This window comes from Hyla sarda, chromosome 1 (assembly GCF_029499605.1).
Source record: "Hyla sarda isolate aHylSar1 chromosome 1, aHylSar1.hap1, whole genome shotgun sequence".
Classification (NCBI taxonomy): domain Eukaryota; kingdom Metazoa; phylum Chordata; class Amphibia; order Anura; family Hylidae; genus Hyla; species Hyla sarda.
In genome coordinates, this window is record NC_079189.1 from 590,453,851 (window position 1) to 590,480,670 (window position 26,820).

Genomic DNA, 26,820 nt, shown 5'->3' on the forward strand with positions numbered 1-26,820 from the left:
GTGAATTTCACGATGCCTGGCAATAGTGGTATGATAGCAACTGGGACTTACTGGGTATGAAACGCGCTTAACTTGTGATCGCGCTTCATACACCTCGACCGCGATCATATACGCCCTGTGTCTTCTAAGGGTTAAAGAGTACCTATCATAAACTAATCTGTCCCTAATCCTACCTTTTATTCTTTTAAACTCCCCCCCCCCCCCCCTTTACCTTTTTACAGGCTTCTCAGCCTTCTCAGTGATCAGTGTTCCAGTGAGGGAGGAAGTGGGCGTGGCCGGCAGGCACAACGTCATCTGATGCCTGCCAGGGCCGGCTTCCGCCCTTCTTCCTGGCTGTGCAGATTATCTGGTCCTCTCTCTCTTCTCTCCACGCCCGCTCGTGCTGCACTGGGGTTGCGCGCAGCGCGATGAATAATACAGGAGGAGAATGGGGGAGATGCACGGGCTGGGCATATGTAAATTAGGTGCACGCCGCACAAGCACTGCGCTCGCTCTCTGCCTGTTTCATATACAGGCAGACAGCGAACTGCCTGGCAAGCTGTGGTCTGAACATGCATTATGTGAGGGGGGGGGGGGGGGGATGCCATCCTGGACCAAGTAGGGTGACACCTAGTGGCCAGGATTTCAAAGGACAAAAAATATGGTAAAAGTACATTTAATTAAAAAAAAAGAAAAATATTGGAAAGATTTATATTTTTTAAAGATCTATATTATATAAAAAGTTTACTTTAATGAGAGTGCCAATTTACGTATGTTTAATTTTGCTGTATACAAAAACGTGCTCAACTACGCTATTTTGTACACCCAATAAAAGCACAACCAACAACCTATTTGCAAAAATCTATTTTTTTGATAATGTAAGTGAATGGGAAGCAGATTCCGCTATATGGCAAACAGCAGAATCGTTTTTTAGCTACCCCATTAAACAGTAATAGAAATGCAGTGTGAACCCACCCTAAGTCTTACACTTACTCTCCAGTAGAGGGTCACAATCCGTCCGTCATCATCCTCTTCAATATGTCTCCAAACATCCAAAGCTCCTGTAGGTGCTGAAATTCGTGACAAGGAAAGTGTATTAGTCAGGTACTTAAATCTCATATTATTTTTACATTTCCATAGGTGCCCATGAAGCTATCACAGGGCCCAGAGTCTGAGGGGCCACACGAGAACAGCATAGCCATAGCAGTAACCGAATCAACCTCTAGGTGGAGCTCCTCACACACAGATTAATATGGATCCTATCAAGTTCAGCATTATGGCAGTTACAGGGTATAAATACAGTATATACAACTCATGTAAAGGGAACATTAATTATTCTTCTGAATAATGGAAAGTTCTGTATATTCTTAACTTGTATCTGTTTCAATTATTTGCAAATTTATAATCTCTTCTTGCTGTCAGTGAATGGTCCTGTTTTGTCCTGCTGACATAGAAGCATGGTGCATTACACTGTATTTAAATGTGCACTGTCAGATACAAAAACTATTTATATGTTGTACATCTTGACAAAACATTCACCTTTCTAATAAACTTCATAAGAAAATTGTATTTCCTTTTTATAGAAATCCTGGCTTATAAAATCATGGCTTTCCCAAGCTGAAGCACAGGCACAGACAAAGTCCAGTAAGTGAGGGTGGGCTAGTACTCCTCTGTGCTCTCTCCTGTCTGATAGGACTCCTCTGTGCTCTCTCCTGTCTGATAGGACTCCTCTGTGCTCTCTCCTGTCTGATAGTACTCCTCTCTGCTCTCTCCTGTCTGATAGTACTCATCTGTGCTCTCTCCTGTATGATATGACTCCTCTGTGCTCTCTCCTGTATGATAGGACTCCTCTGTGCTCTCTCCTGTCTGATAGTACTCCTCTGTGCTCTCTCCTGTCTGATAGGACTCCTCTGTGCTCTCTCCTGTCTGATAGGACTCCTCTGTGCTCTCTCCTGTATGATAGGACTCCTCTGTGCTCTCTCCTTTCTGATAGTACTCCTGTGTGCTCTCTCCTGTCTGATAGCACTCCTCTGTGCTCTCTCCTGTATGATAGCACTCCTCTGTGCTCTCTCCTTTCTGATAGCACTCCTCTGTGCTCTCTCCTGTCTGATAGCACTCGCCTGTGCTCTCTCCTTTCTGGTAGGACTCCTTTGTGCTCTCTCCTGTCTGATAGTACTCCTCTGTGCTCTCTCCTGTCTGATTGGACTCCTCTGTGCTCTCTCCTGTCTGATAGCACCCCTCTGTACTCTCTCCTGTCTGATAGCACTCCTCTGTACTCTTTCCTGTCTGATAGGACTCCTCTGTGCTCTCTCCTGTCTGATAGCACTCCTCAGTGCTCTCTCCTGTATGATAGGACTCCTCTGTGCTCTCTCCTGTCTGATAGCACTCCTCTGTGCTCTCTCCTGTCTGATAGCACTCCTCTGTGCTCTCTCCTTTCTGATAGCACTCCTCTGTGCTCTCTCCTGTATGATAGTACCCCTCTGTGCTCTCTCCTGTCTTATAGCACTCCCCTATGTTCTCTCCTGTCTTATAGCACTCCTCTGTGCTCTGTCCTGTCTGATAGCACTCCTCTGTGCTCTCTCCTGTCTGATAGCACTCCTCTGTGCTCTCTCCTGTCTAATAGGACCCCTCTGTGCTCTCTCCTGTGTGATAGGACACCTCTGTGCTCTCTAATGTCTGATAGGATGGGAGAGAGCACAGAGGAATGGTATCATACAGTGTGTGTGTGTCTCCATTATGGCCGCCCCTACACAGACAATACAGGAAGGAAGTGTGTGCCTCCAATATGGCTGACCCCGGGAAACTTTCTTTGTAAACAATATGTACCATCTTCATTTGTCCTGACTACAATGTTGGTCCAGTTACTCCACCCTGCCAGCGATGAATCTGCCATACAGCGCACTCTCAGGTTGTACTGTGTATACGGCTGTAATCCGCTGAGGCTGACTTTGTATATCTCGGTTGGACGTTTTCCTCTACTCGTCACATTGACCTAAGTGAATGGAATAAAACCGAGTCTCAGATAAGAGACAGATAAGAGGAATTACATATACATTACATACCAGTAACTTACAAGTAACATGGCTCTCTAATGACTGATAGGACTCCTCTGTGCTCTCTCCTGTCTGATAGCACTCCTCTGTGCTCTCTCCTGTCTGATAGGACTCCTCTGTGCTCTCTCCTGTCTGATAGGACTCCTCTGGGCTCTCTAATAACTGATAGGAATCTTCTGTGCTCTCTCCTGTCTGATAGTACTCCTCTGTGCTCTCTTCTGTCTGATAGGACTCCTCTGTGCTCTCTTCTGTCTGATAGCACTTCTCTGTTGTCTCTCCTGTCTGATGGTACTCCTGTGTGCTCTCTCCTGTCTGAAAGCACTCCTCTGTGCTCTCTCCTGTTTAATAGGACTCCGCTGTGTTCTCTCCTGTCTGATAGGACTCCGCTGTGTTCTCTCCTGTCTGATAGCACTCCTCTGTATTCTCTCCTGTCTGATAGCACTCCTCTGTGCTCTCTCCTGTCTTGTAGGACTCCTCTGTGCTCTCTCTTGTCTGCTAGTAATCCTCTGTGCTCTCTCCTGTCTGAAAGCACTCTTCAGTACTCTCTCCTGTCTGATAGGACTCCGCTGTTCTCTCTCCTGTCTGATAGGACTCCGCTGTGCTCTCTCCTGTCTGATAGTACTCCTCTGTGCTCTCTAATATCTGATAGGACTCCTTTGTGCTCTCTCCTGTCTGCTAGCACTCCTCTGTGCTCTCTCCTCTCTGATATTACGCCTCTGTGCTCTCTCCTGTCTGATAGCACTCCTCTGCGCTCTCTCCTGTCTGATAGTACTCCTCTCTGCTCTCTAATGACTGATAGTACTCCTATGTGCTCTCTAATGACTGATAGGACTCCTCTGTGCTCTCTCCTGTCTGATAGCACTCGTCTGTGCTCTCTAATGACTGATAGTACTCCTCTGTGCTCTCCACTGACTGATAGGACTTCTCTGTTCTCTCTCCTGTCTGATAGCACTCCTCTGTGCTCTCTCCTGTCTGATAGCACTCCTCTGTGCTCTCTAATATCTGATAGGACTCCTCTGTACTCTCTCCTGTCTGATAGCACTCCTCTGTACTCTCTCCTGTCTGATAGGACTCCTCTGTGCTCTCTCCTGTCTCATAGGACTCCTTTGTGCTCTCTCCTGTCTGCTAGCACTCCTCTGTGCTCTCTCCTCTCTGATAGTATGCCTCTGTGCTCTCTCCTGTCTGATAGTACTCCTCTGTGCTCTCTCCTGTCTGATAGTATTCCTCTCTGCTCTCTAATGACTGATAGTACTCCTCTGTGCTCTCTAATGACTGATAGGACTCCTCTGTGCTCTCTCCTGTCTGATAGCACTCCTCTGTGCTCTCTAATGTCTGATAGCACTCGTCTGTGCTCTCTAATGACTGATAGTACTCCTCTGTGCTCTCTACTGACTTATAGGACTTCTCTGTTCTCTCTCCTGTCTGATAGCACTCCTCTGTGCTCTCTCCTGTCTGCTAGCACTCCTCTGTGCTCTGTCCTGTCTGATAGTACGCCTCTGTGCTCTCTCCTGTCTGATAGCACTCCTCTGTGCTCTCTAATGTCTGATAGGACTCCTCTTTGCTCTCTCCTGTCTGCTAGCATTCCTCTGTGCTCTCTAATGTCTGATAGCACTCGTCTGTGCTCTCTAATGACTGATAGTACTCCTCTGTGCTCTCTACTGACTTATAGGACTTCTCTGTTCTCTCTCCTGTCTGATAGCACTCCTCTGTGCTCTCTCCTGTCTGCTAGCACTCCTCTGTGCTCTGTCCTGTCTGATAGTACGCCTCTGTGCTCTCTCCTGTCTGATAGCACTCCTCTGTGCTCTCTAATGTCTGATAGGACTCCTCTTTGCTCTCTCCTGTCTGCTAGCATTCCTCTGTGCTCTCTAATGTCTGATAGAACTCCTCTGTGCTCTCTCCTGTCTGATAGCAATCCTCTGTGCTCTCTCCTGTCTGATAGGACTCCTCTGTGCTCTCTCTTGTCTGATTGTACTCCTCTGTGCTCTAATGACTGATAGGACTCCTCTGTGCTCTCTCCTGTCTGATAGCACTCCTCTGTGCTCTTTAATGACTGGTAGTACTCCTGTGCTCTCCAATGACTGATAGGACTCCTCTGTGCTCTCTCCTGTCTGATAGCACTCCTCTGCGCTCTCTAATGACTGATAGTACTCCTCTGTGCTCTCTAATGACTGATAGGACTCCTCTGTGCTCTCTCCTGTCTGATAGCACTCCTCTGTGCTCTCTAATGTCTGATAGGACTCCTCTGTGCTCTCTCCTGTCTGATAGCAATCCACTGTGCTCTCTCCTGTCTGATAGGACTCCTCTGTGCTCTCTCTTGTCTGATTGTACTCCTCTGTGCTCTAATGATTGATAGTACTCCTCTGTGCTCTCTATTGTCTGATAGTACTCCTCTGTGCCCTCTCCAGTCTGATTGGACTCCTCTGTGCTCTCTCCTGTCTAACAGCACTCCTCTGTGCTCTCCTCTATCTGATAGCACTGCTCTGTGCTCTCTCCTGTCTGTTAGGACTCCTCTATGCTCTCTCCTGTCTGATAGCACTCATCTGTGCTCTCTCCTCTCTGATAGTACTCCTCTGTGCTCTCTCCTGTCTCACAGCACTCTTCTGTGCTCTCTCCTATCTGATAGCACTCCTCTGTGCTCCCTCCTGTCTGGTAGCACTCCTCAGTGCTCTGTCCTGTCTGAGAGCACTCTTCTGTGCTCTCTCCTGTCTGATAGCACTCCTCTGTGCTCTCTAATGTCTGATAGGACTCCTCTTTGCTCTCTCCTGTCTGATAGTACTCCTCTGTGCTCTCTCCTGTCTGACAGCACTCTTCTGTGCTCTCTCCTATCTGATAGCACTCCTCGGTGCTCCTCCTGTCTGGTAGCACTCCTCAGTGCTCTCTCCTGTCTGAGAGCACTCTTCTGTGCTCTCTCCTGTCTGATAGAACTCCGCTGTGCTCTCTCCTGTCTGATAGGACTCCGCTGCGCTCTCTCCTGTCTGATAGTACTCCTCTGTGCGCTCTAATATCTGATAGGACTCCTTTGTGCTCTCTCCTGTCTGCTAGCACTCCTCTGTGCTCTCTCCTCTCTGATAGTATGCCTCTGTGCTCTCTCCTGTCTGAAAGCACTCTTCTGTGCTCTCTCCTGTCTGATAGCACTCCTCTGTGCTCTCTAATGTCTGATAGGACTCCTCTTTGCTCTCTCCTGTCTGCTAGCATTCCTCTGTGCTCTCTAATGTCTGATAGAACTCCTCTGTGCTCTCTCCTGTCTGATAGCAATCCTCTGTGCTCTCTCCTGTTTGATAGGACTCCGCTGTGCTCTCTCTTGTCTGATTGTACTCCTCTGTGCTCTAATGACTGATAGTACTCCTCTGTGCTCTAATGACTGATAGTACTCCTCTGTGCTCTCTCCTGTCTGATAGTACTCCTCTGTGCTCTCTCCTGTCTGATAGTACTCCTCTGTGCTCTCTCCTGTCTGATAGTACTCCTCTGTGCTCTCTTCTATCTGATAGCACTCCTCTGTGCTCTCTCCTGTCTGTTAGGACTCCTCTATGCTCTCTCCTGTCTGTTAGCACTCCTCTGTGCTCTCTCCTGTCTGATAGTACTCCTCTGTGCTCTCTCCTGTCTGACAGCACTCTTCTGTGCTCTCTCCTATCTGATAGCACTCCTCTGTGTTCTCTCCTGTCTGATAGCACTCCTCTGTGCTCTAATTTGTCCGATAGCACTCCTCTGTGCTCTCTCTTGTCTGATAGCACTCCTCTGAGCTCTCTCCTGTCTGATAGCACTCCTCTGTGCTCTCTCCTGACTGATAGTATTCCTCATATATAGCTATGCTGATTTCATTTTTTTGTAGTGCATTGTGGTAACGCAGTACAGGTACGGCCCATTCACACTACAGAATCTCCACCTGGAGATATTCCGGGCAGCCATTCTGTCTGCAGAGGGCGGTAGAACCTCACAGACATGCTCTGTCACCATTGACGACAATGCAATTTCATTCACGTTCATTCTTTCAACGAAGTCTGGAATTTAAAAATATTCAGTGTGCAGGATGCAACAGAATCCCATTGAAGACGATAGGAGGCTGCCGCACCGAAATTTCCGTGCCCGGGTTAAAATTGTCTGTTTGGAAATTCCGTAGTTTGAATGGCCCCTTAGAGCACCATGTTATCATAGACATACAGTCCTGGCCATAAATGTTGGCACCCCTGAAATTTTCAAGAAAATGAAGTATTTCTCACAGAAAAGGATTGCAGTAACACATGTTTTACTATACACATGTTTATTCCCTTTGTGTGTATTGGAACTAAACCAAAAAAGGGAGGAAAAAAAAGCAAATTTAACACAATGTCACCCCAAACTCCAAAAATGGTCTGGACAAAATTATTGGCACCCTTTCAAAATTGTGGATAAATAAGATTGCTTCAAGCATGTGATGCTCCTTTAAACTCACCTGGGGCAAGTAACAGGTGTGGGAAATATACAAATCACACCTGAAAGCAGATAAAAAGGAGAGAAGTTCAATTAGTCTTTGCATTGTGTGTATGTGTGTGCCACACTAAGCATGGACAACAGAAAGAGGAGAAGAGAACTGTCTGAGGACTTGAGAACCAAAATTGTCAAGGTTACAAGTCCATCTCCAGAGATCTAGATTTGCCTTTGTCCACAGTGCGCAACATTATCAAGAAGTTTGCAACCCATGGCACTGTAGCTAATCTCCCTGGGCATGGACGGAACAGAAAAATTGATGAAAGGTGTCAACGCAGGATAGTCCAGATGGTGGATAAGCATCCCCAAACAAGTTCCAAAGATATTCAAGCTGTCCTGCAGGCTCAGGGAGAATCAGTGTCAGCGCAAACTATCCGTCGACATTTAAATGAACTGAAATGCTATGGCAGGAGACCCAGGAGGACCCCACTGCTGACACGGAGACATAAAAAAGCAAAACTACATTTTGGCAAAATGAACTTGAGTAAGCCAAAATCCTTCTGGGAAAATGTCTTGTGGACAGATGAGACCAAGATAGAGCTTTTTGGTAAAGCACATCATTCTACTTTTTACTGAAAACGGAACAAGGCCTACAAAGAAAAGAACACAGTACCTACAGTGAAATATGGTGGAGGTTTAATGATATTTTGGGGTTGTTTTGCTTCCTCTGGCACTGGGTGCCTTGAATGTGTGCAAGGCATCATGAAATCTGAGGATTACCAACGGATTTTGGGTCGCACTGTACAGCCTAGTGTCAGAAAGCTGGGTTTGCATCCGAGATCTTGGGTCTTCCAGCAGGAAAATGATCCCAAACATAGGTCAAAAAGCCCCCTGAAATGGATGGCAACAAAGCGCTGGAGAGTTCAGAAGTGGCCAGCAATGAGTCCAGATCTAAATCCCATTGAACACCTGTGGAGAGATCTTAAAATTGCTGTTGGGAAAAGGCGCCCTTCCAGTAAGAGAGATATGGAGCAGTTTACAATAAAAGAGTGGTCCAACATTCCGGCTGAGAGGTGTAAGAAGCTTATTGATGGTTATAGGAAGCGACTGATTTCAGTTATTTTTTCCAAAGGGTGTGCAACCAAATAGTAAGTTAAGGGTGCCAATAATTTTGTCCAGCCCATTTTTGGAGTTTGGTGACATTATGTCCAATTTGCTTTTTTTTTCTCCCTTTTTTGGTTTAGTTCCAATACACACAAAGGGAATAAACATGTGCATAGCAAATCATGTGTTACTGCAATCCTTTTCTGTGAGAAATACTTCATTTTCTTAAAATATTAGGGGTGCCAACATTTATGGCCATGACTGAATACAAAAAAAAAAAAATCTGCGTCTCAGCAGGGGTCTGGCTCTAATTGGGTCCCATAATGCACTCAGCTCGAGGTATTAGGTCACATGTCTGATGGGGTGAGTGCTGCTGAATTGCGATCAGTTTCCAATGGCAACTTGCAGGATTTACAAAGTAACCCTGAATCGGGCAGAAGCGGATCAGATGATAAACCTCACTTACCAGAGTCTTCTGAAGATCCACCTGACACTGGATCCCAAGGGTCGTGTAATCTGCCCTCAGGGACCAGGATAATGTAATGGAGGAGGCGTTCTCGTGATCCACTCTTAAACTGGAAGGAGCCAGAAGTAGAACTGGATAGAAAAAAAAAAACAATTAACTTTAGAATCGTGGTGATACATTGTAACAAATACTGAAGACAGTGCTGTGCAGACAAGTATCATTAGTGTTTATGTAAACATTAGGTAGGAATCCTGACCACAGGAGTTTACAATCTATAAGGCAGATGGAATAGATAGAAGGGGTCTGGAATGGAGTAAGGAGCTGTAGACAGGTGGAGGATGAGCGCTGACCACAGGATCTTACAATCTATATGACTTAGAGCAGTGTTTTCCAAACAGGGCATCTCCAAGCTGTAGCAAAACTACAACTCCCATTATGCCCGGACTGCCTTTGGCGACACACTGTTAGGAAAACACGGAATTAGAAAATAGATCAGGATGGAGTAAGTATCTGTAGACAGGTGGAGGAAGAGTCCTGACCATAGGAGCTTACAATCTATAAGGGATATGGAATAAATACTAGAGGCCAGGGATGAAGTAAGCAGCTGTAGCCCAGTGGCAGATGAGTCCTGACCGTAGAAGTTTACAATCTATTAGGTAATAGACACAAGAGGTCTCCTATATACTGCACACGTAGAGGAGGAGATACTGCTCCCCTATATTTTATACCCCAAGTACATCCTAAGAAGCAGCAACATGGAGGACATTATAGAGCGGTAGTGCGCAGTCTAAGCTGTGAATCATACACTTGGGTGAGATCTAATAGTGTAAGTTCTTGTGGTCTCTTTGCAGTCTGTGTTCACTTCTTATGCAGAAACATAGCATCCCCTTCATCCACCCATACCCCTTACCTTCACCTCCTTGGTCAAACTAGATGAACATGTGATGTCCCAGTATGGGATATAGTCCCGTACAGTACTTAGGCCCTGTCAGGTTGAGTCCCTCTGTGTCCTAGGGGCCCTCCTGCAGTGTCTCCCCCATAGTAATATATATTATGTACAGTATATTGTGTGTTATGTATTAAGGACCTTTGAGTTAGTCACATGATAATGTGTTCACCTGATGTGTTTGTTACCCAGAGAGCACCAGCTAACAGGTGCTCTGCAGCTTGACCTATGGGCTTCTGGGTCAGCCCCCCTTTATAAGAAGGAGAGCCATTACAATCTCTCTCTTCCACCACTCTTAGATCCTGAGGCACAGTAAAGACCAGACGTCTCAGAGCCAGTGTCCAGCACATGGAGGCCTCAAGCCTAACCTACAGCCACATGCCAGTAAGTTAAGTCTTCTATGTCTGCTGTTACTACCTACAGTCAAGTCTATAGTCAAGTCTATTATAGTCAGCGTGGCTCTCTTAAAGTCTGTCAAAGTCACTACAAGTCCCAGCAAGCTACGAGGTCCTTCTGTGTTACTGGCCACCTCTCCGGGATCCTGGCCTAGCTGTAAAGATTGTTACCATCTGTCTACCTCAGTAAAGCTACCGTTGACCCTAATCTGGTCTTGGAATATTATTGCCCTGCCTAACCTTGGGATAGCGGTACTACCATTTGGGTGGTTACCGGGAAAACTATGCCCTGGCATCACGAACATTTAGAGGTTAATAACACCTTGCCCCTGGGCTACAACATCTGCCCCATAAACCTCATCTTTGCACCCTGAGACACCACAGACATATGTATTTTAACAACCGTACTAACTATGTAGCTGTAGACAGGTGGAGAATGCGCCCTGACCATAGGAATTTATAATCTATATGGATTAGGGAATAGTACAGAAAATGCAACCGTAAGTGAGGAGGGTAAGTATATGGCTAAGTACATGGAGATGTTGTGTTACTGTATATGCCACTACCTATTGCTTTACAATGTATACTTATCCTCCTCCCTCCCGTGTGCATCTTCCTCTGCTTCACCACTGTGATGTGTCCCCCATACTCATCGCCATCAGGACCCACAGCACCAGGAGCGAGAAGCGTTAATATATGTAGAGGAAATGTCCATGTCTGGTCATCATTCATCATAAAGTGCAGCATATCATCTATGTATCAAGGGATTGGCACCAGGTTGGTATTTATATCTAGAACTGAGATTATTGGGGCCAGGAACGTGCACACTTATTTTGGGGGGCAGGGGCCTAAGGGAAAATATGGGCAGTTTACTTAACTTGATATTAGTGCTATCAGCAGCAGCGCTGTCCAGGAAAAAGGGCACCTAAGGAGGAGGCATTTAAAGCCCCCTTTCTAGTATATGTGTGCACATCCCTGATTGTGGCTAAAATTGGGACATTTTAGCTGGCAATTGTGAAAGCTGAAGTAGACGTGACCTATGAATGTAGGGATCTGGTCTGAGGTCTGAATAGATTTGGGGGTCTGACCTGATGCGTGAAAAACAAAAATCTGGCTTTTGGTCTGGGGGCTCAGTTAATTTTCAAAAGGTCAGAAGAATGAGGTGAATAATAGAAGGAGAGGTAGATGAGATTGTTAATCTTTGCCTATTCAATGGTAAAATATAGAAATGAGTTCCATTATGATGACCCACCAACTCCATCTCATCCTGATATTCCCCACAGACCACTCAGGACCATTACACCATGTTCTGAAATTACATAAGCGTGCTCAGGTGGCTGAATATCCTCTATGATGGGAAGGTTATCAAGCCGATAGGGACAGTGACATTAAAGGGGTACTCCGCTCCGGGTTTTTTTTTTTTGGGGGGGGGGGGGGGGGTAATTCAAAACTCCTACTTCTTAGTTATTTTTATTTCAGAGAACCCCTGACACTCATTGACAGGGAACCCTAACAATCTACATACAAAAGCTACTTTGAAAGGTATGCCTAATGCCAGTAGGGTAGTCATACAGCTCATGAGATTATGGTAAAATAGTAGTGTCATTTTTTTTCTTTTTTCAATGTAAAATAAGTTTATTGAAGTATGAAAGGTCACATTCTAGAAATGTCCAAATCACAAGAAATTATTGGATATTAGATTTTAGCCATAGTTTCATGATACATGCACTGGCACAAGCTATAGAGCAGACACTGGCAGCTATGTATACAGATGTGACATACCTCTCTGGTTTAGATACACAACAGAGTTGATGCTCCTCTCGCCTAATCGGTTTCTAGCCGTCAAAGTAAAGTTATACGTCTGCTGGTTCATCTTGACCGGCAAAACACAATGATCTCTTTGGCAGGAATAGGATTTCATGGATAACCTTAAAAAAAAAAATAAAGGAGTATAATTACATTCAAATATATATAAGATATAATAAGAGGTGCTCTTAAGCCATTGAAAGAGCTTTATTGATCATTCAGTCGTAGTGTTGAGCGGCATAGGCCATATTCGAATTCGCGAATATTCGCGAATATATGGACGAATATTCGTCATATATTTGCGAATATTCGCATATTCGTTATATCCTCGTTTTATTTTCGCATATGCGAAAATTCGCGTATGCGATAATTAACATATGTGAAAATTAGCATATACAAAATTAGCATACGCAAAAATTCGTATATGCGAAAATTAGCATATGCTAATTTGCGCATATGCGAATTTTCGCACGCCAGTCTCGCACAGTAGTATTAGAGCCTTCTTTACACCACACAAGCTGGAAGCAGAGAGGGGTGATCACTGTGATGTGTACTGTGAAGAAAAAATAAAATAAAACGAATATTCGTAATTACGAATATATAGCGCTATATTCGCGAAATTCGCGAATTCGCGAATATGCGATATTCGCGAATAATATTCGAATTGCGAATATTCGCGAGCAAATCAGTCGTCATTATAAGTCAGACAATAAATTACAATCATACAAGACATGACAGTAAATACTGCACAGGATTCCTCGCTAGACACTATACCACATGCTGCACTAACATTCTGCTCTATCACTCATTTTCAAAGAAACAAAATGAAACAACAATACATTACAATATGATCAGGGAGTGGTGTGGGATTTATGGGGGTAGGGAAGGGTGGAGCAAAACTACTCAGCAACCACATGGGGAGCTGGGGGAAGAAGAGGGGCATTAGTCCCTTGGACTATAAAAGATGGAATAGTAACATAATTCATAAGGTTGAAAAAAGAGAAGAGTCCATCAAGTTCAACCTATAACCCTAATGAGTCCCTACTGAGTTGATCCAGAGGAAGGCAAAAAACCTCATACTAGAGGTAAAAATTCCTTCCCGACTCCAAATACGGCATCAGAATAAATCTGTGGACCAATGTTCTGTCCATATAAATCTAGTATACATAACCAGCAATGTTATTATTCTCCAAAAATGCATCCAGCCCCTTCCCTAAGCAGGCTGTGGATAAGCCTGAGGCGGTCCCGGACAGATATGTCCTCCCTGTTGAAGATGAGGCAGTTCCTGGCCAGCCATATAGCGTCCTTAAAGGAAATCTGTCATCGGTATCACCCGCACTAACCTGTCATACAGGCTTGTGGTGCGGGTGATACTGATCAAAATGATACTTACAATGTCCTGAATGGCCCAGCCGTTGCGCCGTTATCGCTGTTTTTCTTTTTATGTAAATGAGGCCACTCGGGCATGGGCAGAGTTAGGACCGGAGCTCTGGGCACCCCACGTGATCTTCTGCCAGGCGGGTGCTCCGCCCGGCTCATCAATAGGCTGAAACTGACGCCGCTTCCGGGTGTACTCTGGAAGCAGCGCATGCCCCGTGGTGAAAACCTGCCTCAAGAGCAGGGAGGGAGGCCATGCATATTGATGAGCAGGGCAGAGCTCACGATTGGCAGATGATCATGTGGGGTGCCTGGAGCTCTGGTCCTAACTCCAAGTGTGCCCGAGGGACCTAATTTACATAAAAAGAAAAACAGCGATAACGGCGCAACAGCTGGGCCATTCAGGACATTGTAAATATCATTTTGATCAGTATCACCTGCACTACAAACCTGTATGACAGATTAGTGCGGGTGATACCGATGACAGATTTCCTTTAAAACGGTTCATAAGGCGCCAGGCCTCCTGGATGGCTCCCACATCATGAACCTCAGGAAATAGTCCAAAAAACACCGAATAGTATGATAGGCTGTTTCTGGGTACTTTGTCTCTAAGTTCATGTTACAGGGCATTCAATAGACCCTGTGCAAAGGGGCACTGCCAAAAGATGTGCATATATGTTTCCTCCACATAAGGGCACCTGGGGCAGTACTTGGTTTTGCATGGGCATGCATGAGTGACCTCAGAGAGAGTCCTCCCTGAATGGTCATACACGACAAGTCCTTGTGTCCATCGGTTAGCAATACAGAAGCCACATTGGCCCAAATAGTCTCTGCAGTGGCACTTTTAAGGTGTAAATAAAACATGTTACATATGTTATTAAGGTGTAGTTAAAGGGGTACTCCAGCCCTAGACATCTTATCCCCTATCCAAATGTGGTGTCGGGGTGTGATGTGAGGTGTAGGGGCAGATGGTGTTGCCCAGTGGTTGATGGTGTTAACCCCTTAATGTTCGTGACGCCAGGGCGTTGTTTGCCTATGTAACCACCTGAAGGTAGTAGCGCTAATCCTAGGTTAGGCAGAGCAAATAATAGTCCAAGGCCAGGTTAAGGTTAACGGTAGCTTTTACTGAGGTTAGACAGGTGTTAGACATTTTTGGATAGGGGATAAGATGTCTAGAGCCGGAGTACCCCCTTTAAATCTTCCTCACCTTCCCGGCTGTGGTGCCCTTTTACCTGTCTGAAAGTTCATTTTTACAAATCTCAGTCACCGAAATACAAATTTGCAGTAATGCACTAAATGGAAAAAAAAGGAGGAGGACGATGAAGCTGCAGCAGGTTCCCACTGACAGTGACCATATCCTGTGGTAAGGTAAGGGGTGGAGGGGAATGCAAATGGCTCAGGTTCTTGTCTTCAATAATTATGTGCTGTGAAAAAGTAAGGTGGTGCAGCTGCAGCAGGATCCCCCATCAATGTCTGAGTGCTATGGTGGGGGAGAGATGTGCAGCTGTGGCAGGTTTTTTTCTGTGTGCTGTGGTAGGGGAGGAGGGAGTGCAGCTGCAGCATGTTCTCTCCCTCAGTGTCTGTGTGCTGTGATAAAGGTGGGAGAGGAGGGGTGTGTAACTGCAGCATGTTCTCTCCCTCAGTGTCTGTGTGCTGTGATAAAGGAGGGGGAGGAGGGGTGTGTAACTGCAGCATGTTCTCTCCCTCAGTGTCTGTGTGCTGTGATAAAGGAGGGGGAGGAGGGGTGTGTAACTGCAGCATTTTCTCTCCCTCAGTGTCTGTGTGCTTTGATAGGGAGGAGGGAGATTACTCTTGCTTTCTAATTGAATAACTTTTCAGGGGACTCCACCCTTCCTCACAGTATGCCCTTATATAAAAAAAAAATAGTAATAATTTTTAATTTAGCTGCTGTATGTTCCAGAGGAAGTTATGTAGTTCTTTCCAGTCTGACCACAGTGCTCTCTGTTGACACCTCTGTCCATGTAAGGAACTGCCCAGAGCAGGAACAAATCCTCATGGAAAACCTCTACTGCTCCAGACAGTTCCTGACATGGACAGAGGTGTCAGCAGAGAGCACTGTGGTCAGACTGGAAAGAACTACACAACTACCTCTTTAGTATGCAGCAGCTGATAAGTACTGGAAGTAAGTAATTAACAAATCTTTTTAACTTTCTAGCACCATTTGATTTAAAAAAAAAAAAAAGTTTTCCACCGGAGTACCACTTTAAATATTTCATTTTCTACTTACCATTCTTGTAGAACATAAGTGACTTTGAGAATCCCAAAAAAGTTATACAATGGTCCAGGGCTCCAGCTACATCTTAGTGTTTGCAGATCTTGGGTTTCACAAGAAAACTTTTTGGGTTCATCTGGTAATCCTGTAACAAGATACCAACAATGATCCACCTGCAAAAGAATGGAGAACCCTCTAGCAAAGTCCCCGGATATATTGTTTTATAATGGCCACAAGGTGGAGCTCCAAACCTGACAACTGGACAATTGCCATAGTGTATGGTACATACAAAATAGCATATGCATATTTAGCATGCTTAATTATTGATTCTGTATCTACACAACCTACATATAAGTGCCATACAGTGCACACATAATAATACCATACAATGCACACATACAGTAATACTGCTATACAGTGCACACATAATAATATCATACAGTGCACACACAATAATACCATACAATGCACACATACAGTAATACTGCTATACAGTGCACACACAATAATACCATACAATGCACACATACAGTAATACTGCTATACAGTGCACACATAATAATACCATACAATGCACACATACAGTAATACTGCTATACAGTGCACAAATAATACCATACAATGCACACATACAGTAATACTGCTATACAGTGCACACACAATAATACCATACAATGCACACATTCTGTAATACTGCTATACAGTGCACACATAATAATACCATACAATGCACACATACAGTAATACTGCTATACAGTGCACAAATAATACCATACAATGCACACATACAGTAATACTGCTATACAGTGCACACATAATAATACCATACAATGCACACATACAGTAATAATGCTATACAGTGCACAAATAATACCATACAATGCACACATAATAATACCATACAATGCACACATACAGTAATACTGCTATACAGTGCACACATAATAATACCATACAATGCACACATACAGTAATACTGCTATACAGTGCACACATAATAGTACCATACAATGCACACATACAGTAATAATGCTATACAGGGCACACATAATAGTACCATACAATGCACACATACAGTAATACTGCTATACAGCGCACACATAATAATACCATACAATGCACACATACAGTAATACTGCTATACAGCGCACACATAATAATACCATACAATGCACACATACAGTAATACTGCTATACAGTGCACACATAATAATACCATACAATGCACACATACAGTAATACTGCTATACAGTGCACACATAATAATACCATATAATGCACACATACAGTAATACTGCTATACAGTGCACACATAATAATACCATACAATGCACACATACAGTAATAATGCTATACAGTGCACACATAATAATACCATACAATGCACACATACAGTAATACTGCTATACAGTGCACACATAATAATACCATACAATGCACACATACAGTAATACTGCCATACAGTGCACACATAAGAATACCATACAATGCACACATACAGTAATACTGCTATACAGTGCACACATAAGAATACCATACAATGCACACATACAGTAATACTGCTATACAGTGCATACATAATAATACCATACAATGCACACATACAGTAATACTGCTATACAGTGCACACATAATAATACCATACAATGCACACATACAGTAATACTGCTATACAGTGCACACATAATAATACCATACAATGCACACATACAGTAATACTGCTATACAGTGCACACATAATAATACCATACAATGCACACATACAGTAATAATGCTATACAGTGCACACATAATAATACCATACAATGCACACATACAGTAATACTGCTATACAGTGCACACATAATAATACCATACAATGCACACATACAGTAATACTGCTATACAGTGCACACATAATAATACCATACAATGCACACATACAGTAATACTGCTATACAGTGCACACATAATAATACCATACAATGCACACATAATAATACCATACAATGCACACATACAGTAATACTGCTATACAGTGCATACATAATACCATACAATGCACACATACAGTAATACTGCTATACAGTGCATACATAATAATACCATACAATGCACACATACAGTAATACTGCTATACAGTGCACACATAATAATACCATACAATGCACACATACAGTAATACTGCTATACAGTGCACACATAATAATACCATACAATGCACACATACAGTAATACTGCTATACAGTGCACACATAATAATACCATACAATGCACACATACAGTAATACTGCTATACAGTGCACACATAATAATACCATACAATGCACACATACAGTAATACTGCTATACAGTGCACACATAATAGTACCATACAATGCACACATACAGTAATACTGCTATACAGTGCACACATAATAGTACCATACAATGCACACATACAGTAATACTGCTATACAGTGCACACATAATGAGTACCATACAATAAACACACACAGTGCCGAATAGAAGGGATATACAGCAGGACTGGTGAAAGGATTTTTGCCACCCTAGGCAAAAGCTAATTTTGCTGCCCCCTTGACTCCTCCAATTGACACGCCCCACCTTACTACTGGGGTGACACACTGTAACAAACCTTCTCCTCATGTAATCTCCTTACTACTGGGGTGACACACTGTAACAAACCTTCTCCTCATGTAATCTCCTTACTACTGGGGTGACACACTGTAACAAACCTCCTCCTCATGTAATCTCCTTACTACTGGGGTGACACACTGTAACAACCCCCCCCCCCTCATGTAATCTCCTTACTACTGGGGTGACACACTGTAACAAACCTCCTCCTCATGTAATCACCTTACTACTGGGGTGACACACTGTAACAAACCTCCTCCTCCACTGTACAACCATTCATCCTCTGGTCACACTTACTGCTGACAATGAGCACGGTCCCAGCGGGGTTCTTCTCCCCCAACACGCAGATGACATTAGTCCCGTCTGATTTTGTCCTCACCACATTTTTTACGGAGGTAACAAAACTGTCTGTTCCCGTGTCAAAGTCTTGTGTCATCTGCTCAGAACCGTATCTCATTTTTTGTACCACCTGACCCCGTCCAGGCAAGCAGCAAAAAGTGACATTAGATCCTTCCGGAACCACTCGCTGATAGGGGTAGATGCCTGTGCGGGTTCTCTCTTTATTCTGTCCTATGGAGGGAAAGAGATGATGGAATAAAGGGATGAATAGAAAGTGACTGAGGCCCTAGGGTAGCGTTTCCCAACTAGAGTGCCTCCAGCTGTTGCAAAACTACAACTCCCAGCATGCCCGGACAGCCGTTGGCTGTCCGGACATGCTGGGAGATGTAGTTTTGCAAAAGCTGGAGGCACTCTAGTTGGGAAACGCTACCCTAGGAGTAGGGTCCCATATGCAGCTGCGGTTGTTAATATGGTAGATTTATCTCTAGCTATGTACAGTGTATCAGTCTGGAGTCCAGGATGTTTAGCTCACAGAGCATTGTCTAGACTGGATACAATTGTCTCCACTTCTCAGCTGAGAGCAGGACTAGCTATGTACAATGTATCAGTCTGGAGTCCCGGCTGTTTAGCTCACATAGCATTGTCTAGACTGGATACAATTGTCTCCACTTCTCAGCTGAGAGCAGGACTAGCTATGTACAATGTATCAGTCTGGAGTCCAGGATGTTTAGCTCACAGAGCATTGTCTAGACTGGATACAATTGTCTCCACTTCTCAGCTGAGAGCAGGACTAGCTATGTACAATGTATCAGTCTGGAGTCCAGGATGTTTAGCTCACAGAGCATTGTCTAGACTGGATACAATTGTCTCCACTTCTCAGCTGAGAGCAGGACTAGCTATGTACAATGTATCAGTCTGGAGTCCAGGCTGTTTAGCTCACAGAGCATTGTCTAGACTGGATACAATTGTCTCCACTTCTCAGCTGAGAGCAGGACTAGCTATGTACAATGTATCAGTCTGGGGTCCAGGGTGTTTAGCTCACAGAGCATTGTCTAGACTGGATACAATTGTCTCCACTTCTCAGCTGAGAGCAGGACTAGCTATGTACAATGTATCAGTCTGGAGTCCAGGCTGTTTAACTCACAGAGCATTGTCTAGACTGGATACAATTGTCTCCACTTCTCAGCTGAGAGCAGGACTAGCTATGTACAATGTATCAGTCTGGAGTCCAGGATGTTTAGCTCACAGAGCATTGTCTAGACTGGATACAATTGTCTCCACTTCTCAGCTGAGAGCAGGACTAGCTATGTACAATGTATCAGTCTGGAGTCCAGGCTGTTTAGCTCACAGAGCATTGTCTAGACTGGATACAATTGTCTCCACTTCTCAGCTGAGAGCAGGACTAGCTATGTACAATGTATCAGTCTGGAGTCCAGGCTGTTTAGCTCACAGAGCATTGTCTAGACTGGATACAATTGTCTCCACTTCTCAGCTGAGAGCAGGACTAGCTATGTACAATGTATCAGTCTGGAGTCCAGGCTGTTTAACTCACAGAGCATTGTCTAGACTGGATACAATTGTCTCCACTTCTCAGCTGAGAGCAGGACTAGCTATGTACAATGTATCAGTCTGGAGTCCAGGATGTTTAGCTCACAGAGCATTGTCTAGACTGGATACAATTGTCTCCACTTCTCAGCTGAGAGCAGGACTAGCTATGTACAATGTATCAGTCTGGAGTCCAGGCTGTTTAGCTCACAGAGCATTGTCTAGACTGGATACAATTGTCTCCACTTCTCAGCTGAGAGCAGGACTAGCTATGTACAATGTATCAGTCTGGAGTCCAGGCTGTTTAGCTCACAGAGCATTGTCTAGACTGGATACAATTGTCTCCACTTCTCAGCTGAGAGCAGGACTAGCTATGTACAATGTATCAGTCTGGAGTCCAGGATGTTTAGCTCACAGAGCATTGTCTAGACTGGATACAATTGTCTCCACTTCTCAGCTGAGAGCAGGACTAGCTATGTACAATGTATCAGTCTGGGGTCCAGGGTGTTTAGCTCACAGAGCATTGTCTAGACTGGATACAATTGTCTCCACTTCTCAGCTGAGAGCAGGACTAGCTATGTACAATGTATCAGTCTGGAGTCCAGGCTGTTTAACTCACAGAGCATTGTCTAGACTGGATACAATTGTCTCCACTTCTCAGCTGAGAGCAGGACTAGCTATGTACAATGTATCAGTCTGGAGTCCAGGATGTTTAGCTCACAGAGCATTGTCTAGACTGGATACAATTGTCTCCACTTCTCAGCTGAGAGCAGGACTAGCTATGTACAATGTATCAGTCTGGAGTCCAGGCTGTTTAGCTCACAGAGCATTGTCTAGACTGGATACAATTGTCTCCACTTCTCAGCTGAGAGCAGGACTAGCTATGTACAATGTATCAGTCTGGAGTCCAGGCTGTTTAACTCACAGAGCATTGTCTAGACTGGATACAATTGTCTCCACTTCTCAGCTGAGAGCAGGACTAGCTATGTACAATGTATCAGTCTGGAGTCCAGGATGTTTAGCTCACAGAGCATTGTCTAGACTGGATACAATTGTCTCCACTTCTCAGCTGAGAGCAGGACTAGCTATGTACAATGTATCAGTCTGGAGTCCAGGCTGTTTAGCTCACAGAGCATTGTCTAGACTGGATACAATTGTCTCCACTTCTCAGCTGAGAGCAGGACTAGCTATGTACAATGTATCAGTCTAGGGTCCAGGGTGTTTAGCTCACAGAGCATTGTCTAGACTGGATACAATTGTCTCCACTTCTCAGCTGAGAGCAGGACTAGCTATGTACAATGTATCAGTCTGGAGTCCAGGATGTTTAGCTCACAGAGCATTGTCTAGACTGGATACAATTGTCTCCACTTCTCAGCTGAGAGCAGGACTAGCTATGTACAATGTATCAGTCTGGAGTCCAGGCTGTTTAGCTCACAGAGCATTGTCTAGACTGGATACAATTGTCTCCACTTCTCAGCTGAGAGCAGGACTAGCTATGTACAATGTATCAGTCTGGGGTCCAGGCTGTTTAGCTCACAGAGCATTGTCTAGACTGGATACAATTGTCTCCACTTCTCAGCTGAGAGCAGGACTAGCTATGTACAATGTATCAGTCTGGAGTCCAGGCTGTTTAACTCACAGAGCATTGTCTAGACTGGATACAATTGTCTCCACTTCTCAGCTGAGAGCAGGACTAGCTATGTACAATGTATCAGTCTGGAGTCCAGGATGTTTAGCTCACAGAGCATTGTCTAGACTGGATACAATTGTCTCCACTTCTCAGCTGAGAGCAGGACTAGCTATGTACAATGTATCAGTCTGGAGTCCAGGCTGTTTAGCTCACAGAGCATTGTCTAGACTGGATACAATTGTCTCCACTTCTCAGCTGAGAGCAGGACTAGCTATGTACAATGTATCAGTCTGGAGTCCAGCCTGTTTAGCTCACAGAGCATTGTCTAGACTGGATACAATTGTCTCCACTTCTCAGCTGAGAGCAGGACTAGCTATGTACAATGTATCAGTCTGGAGTCCAGGATGTTTAGCTCACAGAGCATTGTCTAGACTGGATACAATTGTCTCCACTTCTCAGCTGAGAGCAGGACTAGCTATGTACAATGTATCAGTCTGGGGTCCAGGGTGTTTAGCTCACAGAGCATTGTCTAGACTGGATACAATTGTTTCCACTTCTCAGCTGAGAGCAGGACTAGCTATGTACAATGTATCAGTCTGGAGTCCAGGCTGTTTAACTCACAGAGCATTGTCTAGACTGGATACAATTGTCTCCACTTCTCAGCTGAGAGCAGGACTAGCTATGTACAATGTATCAGTCTGGAGTCCAGGATGTTTAGCTCACAGAGCATTGTCTAGACTGGATACAATTGTCTCCACTTCTCAGCTGAGAGCAGGACTAGCTATGTACAATGTATCAGTCTGGGGTCCAGGGTGTTTAGCTCACAGAGCATTGTCTAGACTGGATACAATTGTTTCCACTTCTCAGCTGAGAGCAGGACTAGCTATGTACAATGTATCAGTCTGGAGTCCAGGCTGTTTAACTCACAGAGCATTGTCTAGACTGGATACAATTGTCTCCACTTCTCAGCTGAGAGCAGGACTAGCTATGTACAATGTATCAGTCTGGAGTCCAGGATGTTTAGCTCACAGAGCATTGTCTAGACTGGATACAATTGTCTCCACTTCTCAGCTGAGAGCAGGACTAGCTATATACAATGGTACACTTTACATTCTGCTTCTCTTAAGAGGGGTTTCATGAACTAGGAACCCCTATCCCTGATACATTATAAATATATATATATATATCCTGAAAAGAATGTATAGGTTTACGGGCCGGACACTCCTCTCTTCTCTTTTCCATCCCATCCCTTCAGGTTGCACATAGAGGGAATCCCCTAAACCTTCGCAGAACTGTATTTCTCAGGTTACACTTTCCTAGGAAAGCCATTACTTAGCAAAATTAACTCCAAAACCACAAAACTAAAACATTGGTCCGATTGACATAGAGTGTAGTTTTCTTTGTGGGTTCTTTTACCCCGACAGGTATTTTTCCACAGAATTTACTAATTTTCCCTACTTTTTACTTATTTTTTTTTTTCTACACATGTTCTGAGCTGTCGGGTTTCCTGGAGCTCAAATCCACCACATCTTATGTGGGAACATAAATAAATATGTTGGGATTTTTCCAAATTGTCCATGACACGCCCCTTTTTTTTAGCATTTTTACAATGGGACTGCTCTGACTACAGGGAAATCGGGGTTGGGGTCTTTCATACCTATTGATGAAGTTATGCCCAAAGGAGATAACTCAAATACATTGCGCTGCATAACTTCCCAGGCAAATGCCAACTCACCTTGATGGGTTTTCCATGGACTCCATGTGCTCCAGTTTCTTTCCACTGTGAAAACCTTTCCCACAACTTTGCTCCGAATCCGCACAGAATGAGAGTCACATTCCAAAGGAAGCTGAGAATCCCAAGTCCATCTGATGGAAGTCACATGACCTATGTGAATATCTGGAAGGAAAATTTCCTAGAGTACAATAATAAAAATGCGATAAGTATACAAAATGATATAATAAATTCTGAGTAAAACCGGAGGGACTATTAGTCATAAATCTTATCTAATAAGTGTAGTAAGATGAGTGCTTTGTTCTACTGTATATTGCCTATCTTGCTATTGAACACTATTAAAGGGGTACCCCGCCAGAAAACATGTTATCCCCTATCCAAAGGATAGGGAATAAGATGTGCGATCGCAGGGGTCCCGCCACTGAGGACCCCCGCGATCTCCGGCATGGCACCCCAGTCATCTCATGCACTCCGCTCCATGCCGGATGACTGACAACTACAGCCGCCATGCCCCCTCCATTCATGTCTATAGGAGGAGGCATGACGGCTACTACGTAGCCGTCAGGCATCCTCCCATAGACATGAATGGAGTGGGCATGGTGTGAAGTCACGAACACAGAAGCTCCAAGCTTCCGGGTTCCGGACGCCGCCGCTGCCGGCCCAGAGATCACGGGGCTCCGCAGCGACAGGAACCTCATGATCAGACATCTTATCCCCTATCCTTTGGATAGGGGATAAGATGTTTTCCGGCAGAGTACCCCTTTAAGTAAATAGTAAATGTCTTCCCTTGAGCACCCTTTTTTAATCATTATTATTATGTCCCAAAAATTTGTGCTGATCCATTTCTTTTTCTTTATAGTGGTCAGAGCTGTGTCTTACTCATGCAAAGCTTCAAACCACCGGAAAAAATAAACTAATGAAATGACGAGATTCTGAGTGACTGCAGCCACCACTAGGGGGCACTCACTTCATACAGCTCTCATTGAACTCAATAGTAAATTTGTCTTCAGTAAGCTCCTAAGCTACTACTACAAGCCTGTCAACTTTTAAAGGGGTACTCCGCCCCCAGACATCTTATTCCCTATCCAAAGGATAGGGGATAAGATGTTAGATCGCTGCGGTCCCGCTGCTGGGGACCCCGGGGATCGCCGCTGCAGCACCCCGCCATCATTACTGCACAGAGTGAGTTCGCTCTGTGCGTAATGACGGGCGATACAGGGGCTGGAGCAGCGTGACGTCATGGCTCCGCCCCTCATGACATCACAGCTCGTCCCCTTAATGCAAGTCTATGGCAGGGGGCGTGACGACCGCCACGCCCCCTTCCCATAGACTTGTATTGACGCGGGCGGGCCGTGACGTCACGAGGGGCGGAGCCGTGACGTAACGATGCTCCGGCCCCTGTATTGCCGTCATTACGTGCAGAGCGATCTCGCTCTGCGCAGTAATGATAGCGGGGTGCTGCAGCAGCGATCCCCGGGGTCCCCAGCAGCGGGACCCCGGCGATCTGACATCTTATCCCCTATCCTTTGGACAGGGGATAAGATGTCTAGGGGCGGAGTACCCCTTTAATATGTCTTTATGATGAAAATTTATAAACAAGAAGGGGGCAGCACTACTTACATTTGCAATAATATTCATATTTTCAGACCTGGCCACCTGGATGTCAAACACTATTTCCGTGTCAGGCTCAAAAGCTTTGTTGCTGACATTCCATTCCACCAGTAAACGCTGGTGCAATGAATCATTGTGGATTTCCAGGTTCAATGGTGGGGAAAACACTTCAACTTCTAGAACAGAAAAAAAGAAAAAATAACAAAGGTTTTGGCCAAAAGCTTTTATGAGTAAAGCAGACAAAGGCGCCGTAACAGCCATATTCATATGGGAGATCCTCTGTAGACGATCATAACCCTAATATATATGCTGTGGTAAAGGTGGCCATAGCAACTAGATATGTGCTAATTGGTCTTCCATTTTTGGGGAGTCTGTCCATACATTTTTTCTTTTTTTTTAACGTGACTTATTAATGTAAAAAAGTCCTAAAAAATTGTACTTTACGGACTGGCCAGTAAGGTGAAATTTTGTTCAGCACACTTTTATGCTTTGCTGTGTAGACTGTGACAGGAGGGGTACAGTCATCTCATTATTATTTTTGGGTGGGAGGGTTATTGACAGCTTTATTATACTTTTGGAGTCCTAGATTAGAAAGGACAGTACAACTATACATACAGATAAGGCACAGATCCCCTGTGTCCCTTCTTGGGGATGGGAGACTATATTAAACTATGTAATTCTGTGTGAATATTTACAATCCCCATTCAGTTCAGCATTGTCTATACAGCCAGTACAGGAAAGAAGGGTATCTCTCCAATATGGCTGCCTCCAGGGATGTCTACATAAGTAATAAAATAAATATCTACAATATTTATAATGCTAATCTTTTACTTCTACAGAAGGAGTAGTAACATAGTTGAGACTTGTGGAGGCAGATATCCTTGTGTAGGCCGACTATTATGATGATTGTGTTAGTAGAGAATTTGTTCATGCTCACATGTTCTGTATATCATGTGAGATTCGGAGGTCTTCTTTGTCTATTAAGAAAGAGGTCCTCCCCTTGCTTCCTGTTTACTGATATACGTTTGCTCTGCTGAACCAACAGCGTTCCCTCTTAGGTGAGATTAGGGCTGGTGCAAGGATTTCTGCCACCCAAGGCAAAAGCTAATTTTGCCACCCCTTGACTCTGCCCCTTGGCCCGCCCTTTGACATGCCCCACCTTACTACTGGGTTGACACACTTTAACAAGCCCCCTCCTCATGTAATTAGCTTACTACTGGGTGAGAAAGTGGTTCGGATGCTGGTTGTTTAACTTTCTTGCAGCAGGCAGAGTGAAGCTCTCATCAAGAGGGCGCTCTATGCAGCTGCCTATTTTGCCTATAGGCAGAGCCAGCCCTGGGTGAGATAATGGAAAACCACCGATCAGAGCCTTCTGTGGTGGCAAAGATCCAATTGGCTGCCCATCCCGGTATCTAAATAGCTTGGCCAACATAAGCGTCTTGTTGTTACCCCCTTGGGCACCTGGTAGCCGCATCTCTCAAGTACGCCCCTGCCTCTGATGAGAAAAGCTGTAGCTCTAGTTAACTGACCCAAAATGTAAAATATAATAACTTCTTCATCTGCCTTGTCAGTGGGGCTGAATATTTC

At 44.5% G+C, this 26,820-nt stretch overlaps 1 protein-coding gene across 7 annotated transcripts in view; it reads right to left on the minus strand.

Moving 5' to 3' along the window:
- Positions 1-26,820, minus strand: part of OSMR (oncostatin M receptor) — a 93,427-nt gene that overhangs the window by 21,297 nt on the left and 45,310 nt on the right. For all 7 annotated transcript variants that reach the window (XM_056546118.1, XM_056546162.1, XM_056546127.1 and 4 more), the window contains 8 exons: positions 25,243-25,409; positions 23,626-23,803; positions 18,674-18,946; positions 15,779-15,908; positions 12,130-12,275; positions 9,007-9,137; positions 2,806-2,971; positions 973-1,049 (listed from right to left, as the gene is read on the minus strand). In XM_056546118.1, the coding sequence (XP_056402093.1) occupies positions 973-1,049; positions 2,806-2,971; positions 9,007-9,137; positions 12,130-12,275; positions 15,779-15,908; positions 18,674-18,946; positions 23,626-23,803; positions 25,243-25,409 (1,268 nt within the window). The remainder of the gene's footprint in view (positions 1-972; positions 1,050-2,805; positions 2,972-9,006; positions 9,138-12,129; positions 12,276-15,778; positions 15,909-18,673; positions 18,947-23,625; positions 23,804-25,242; positions 25,410-26,820) is intronic.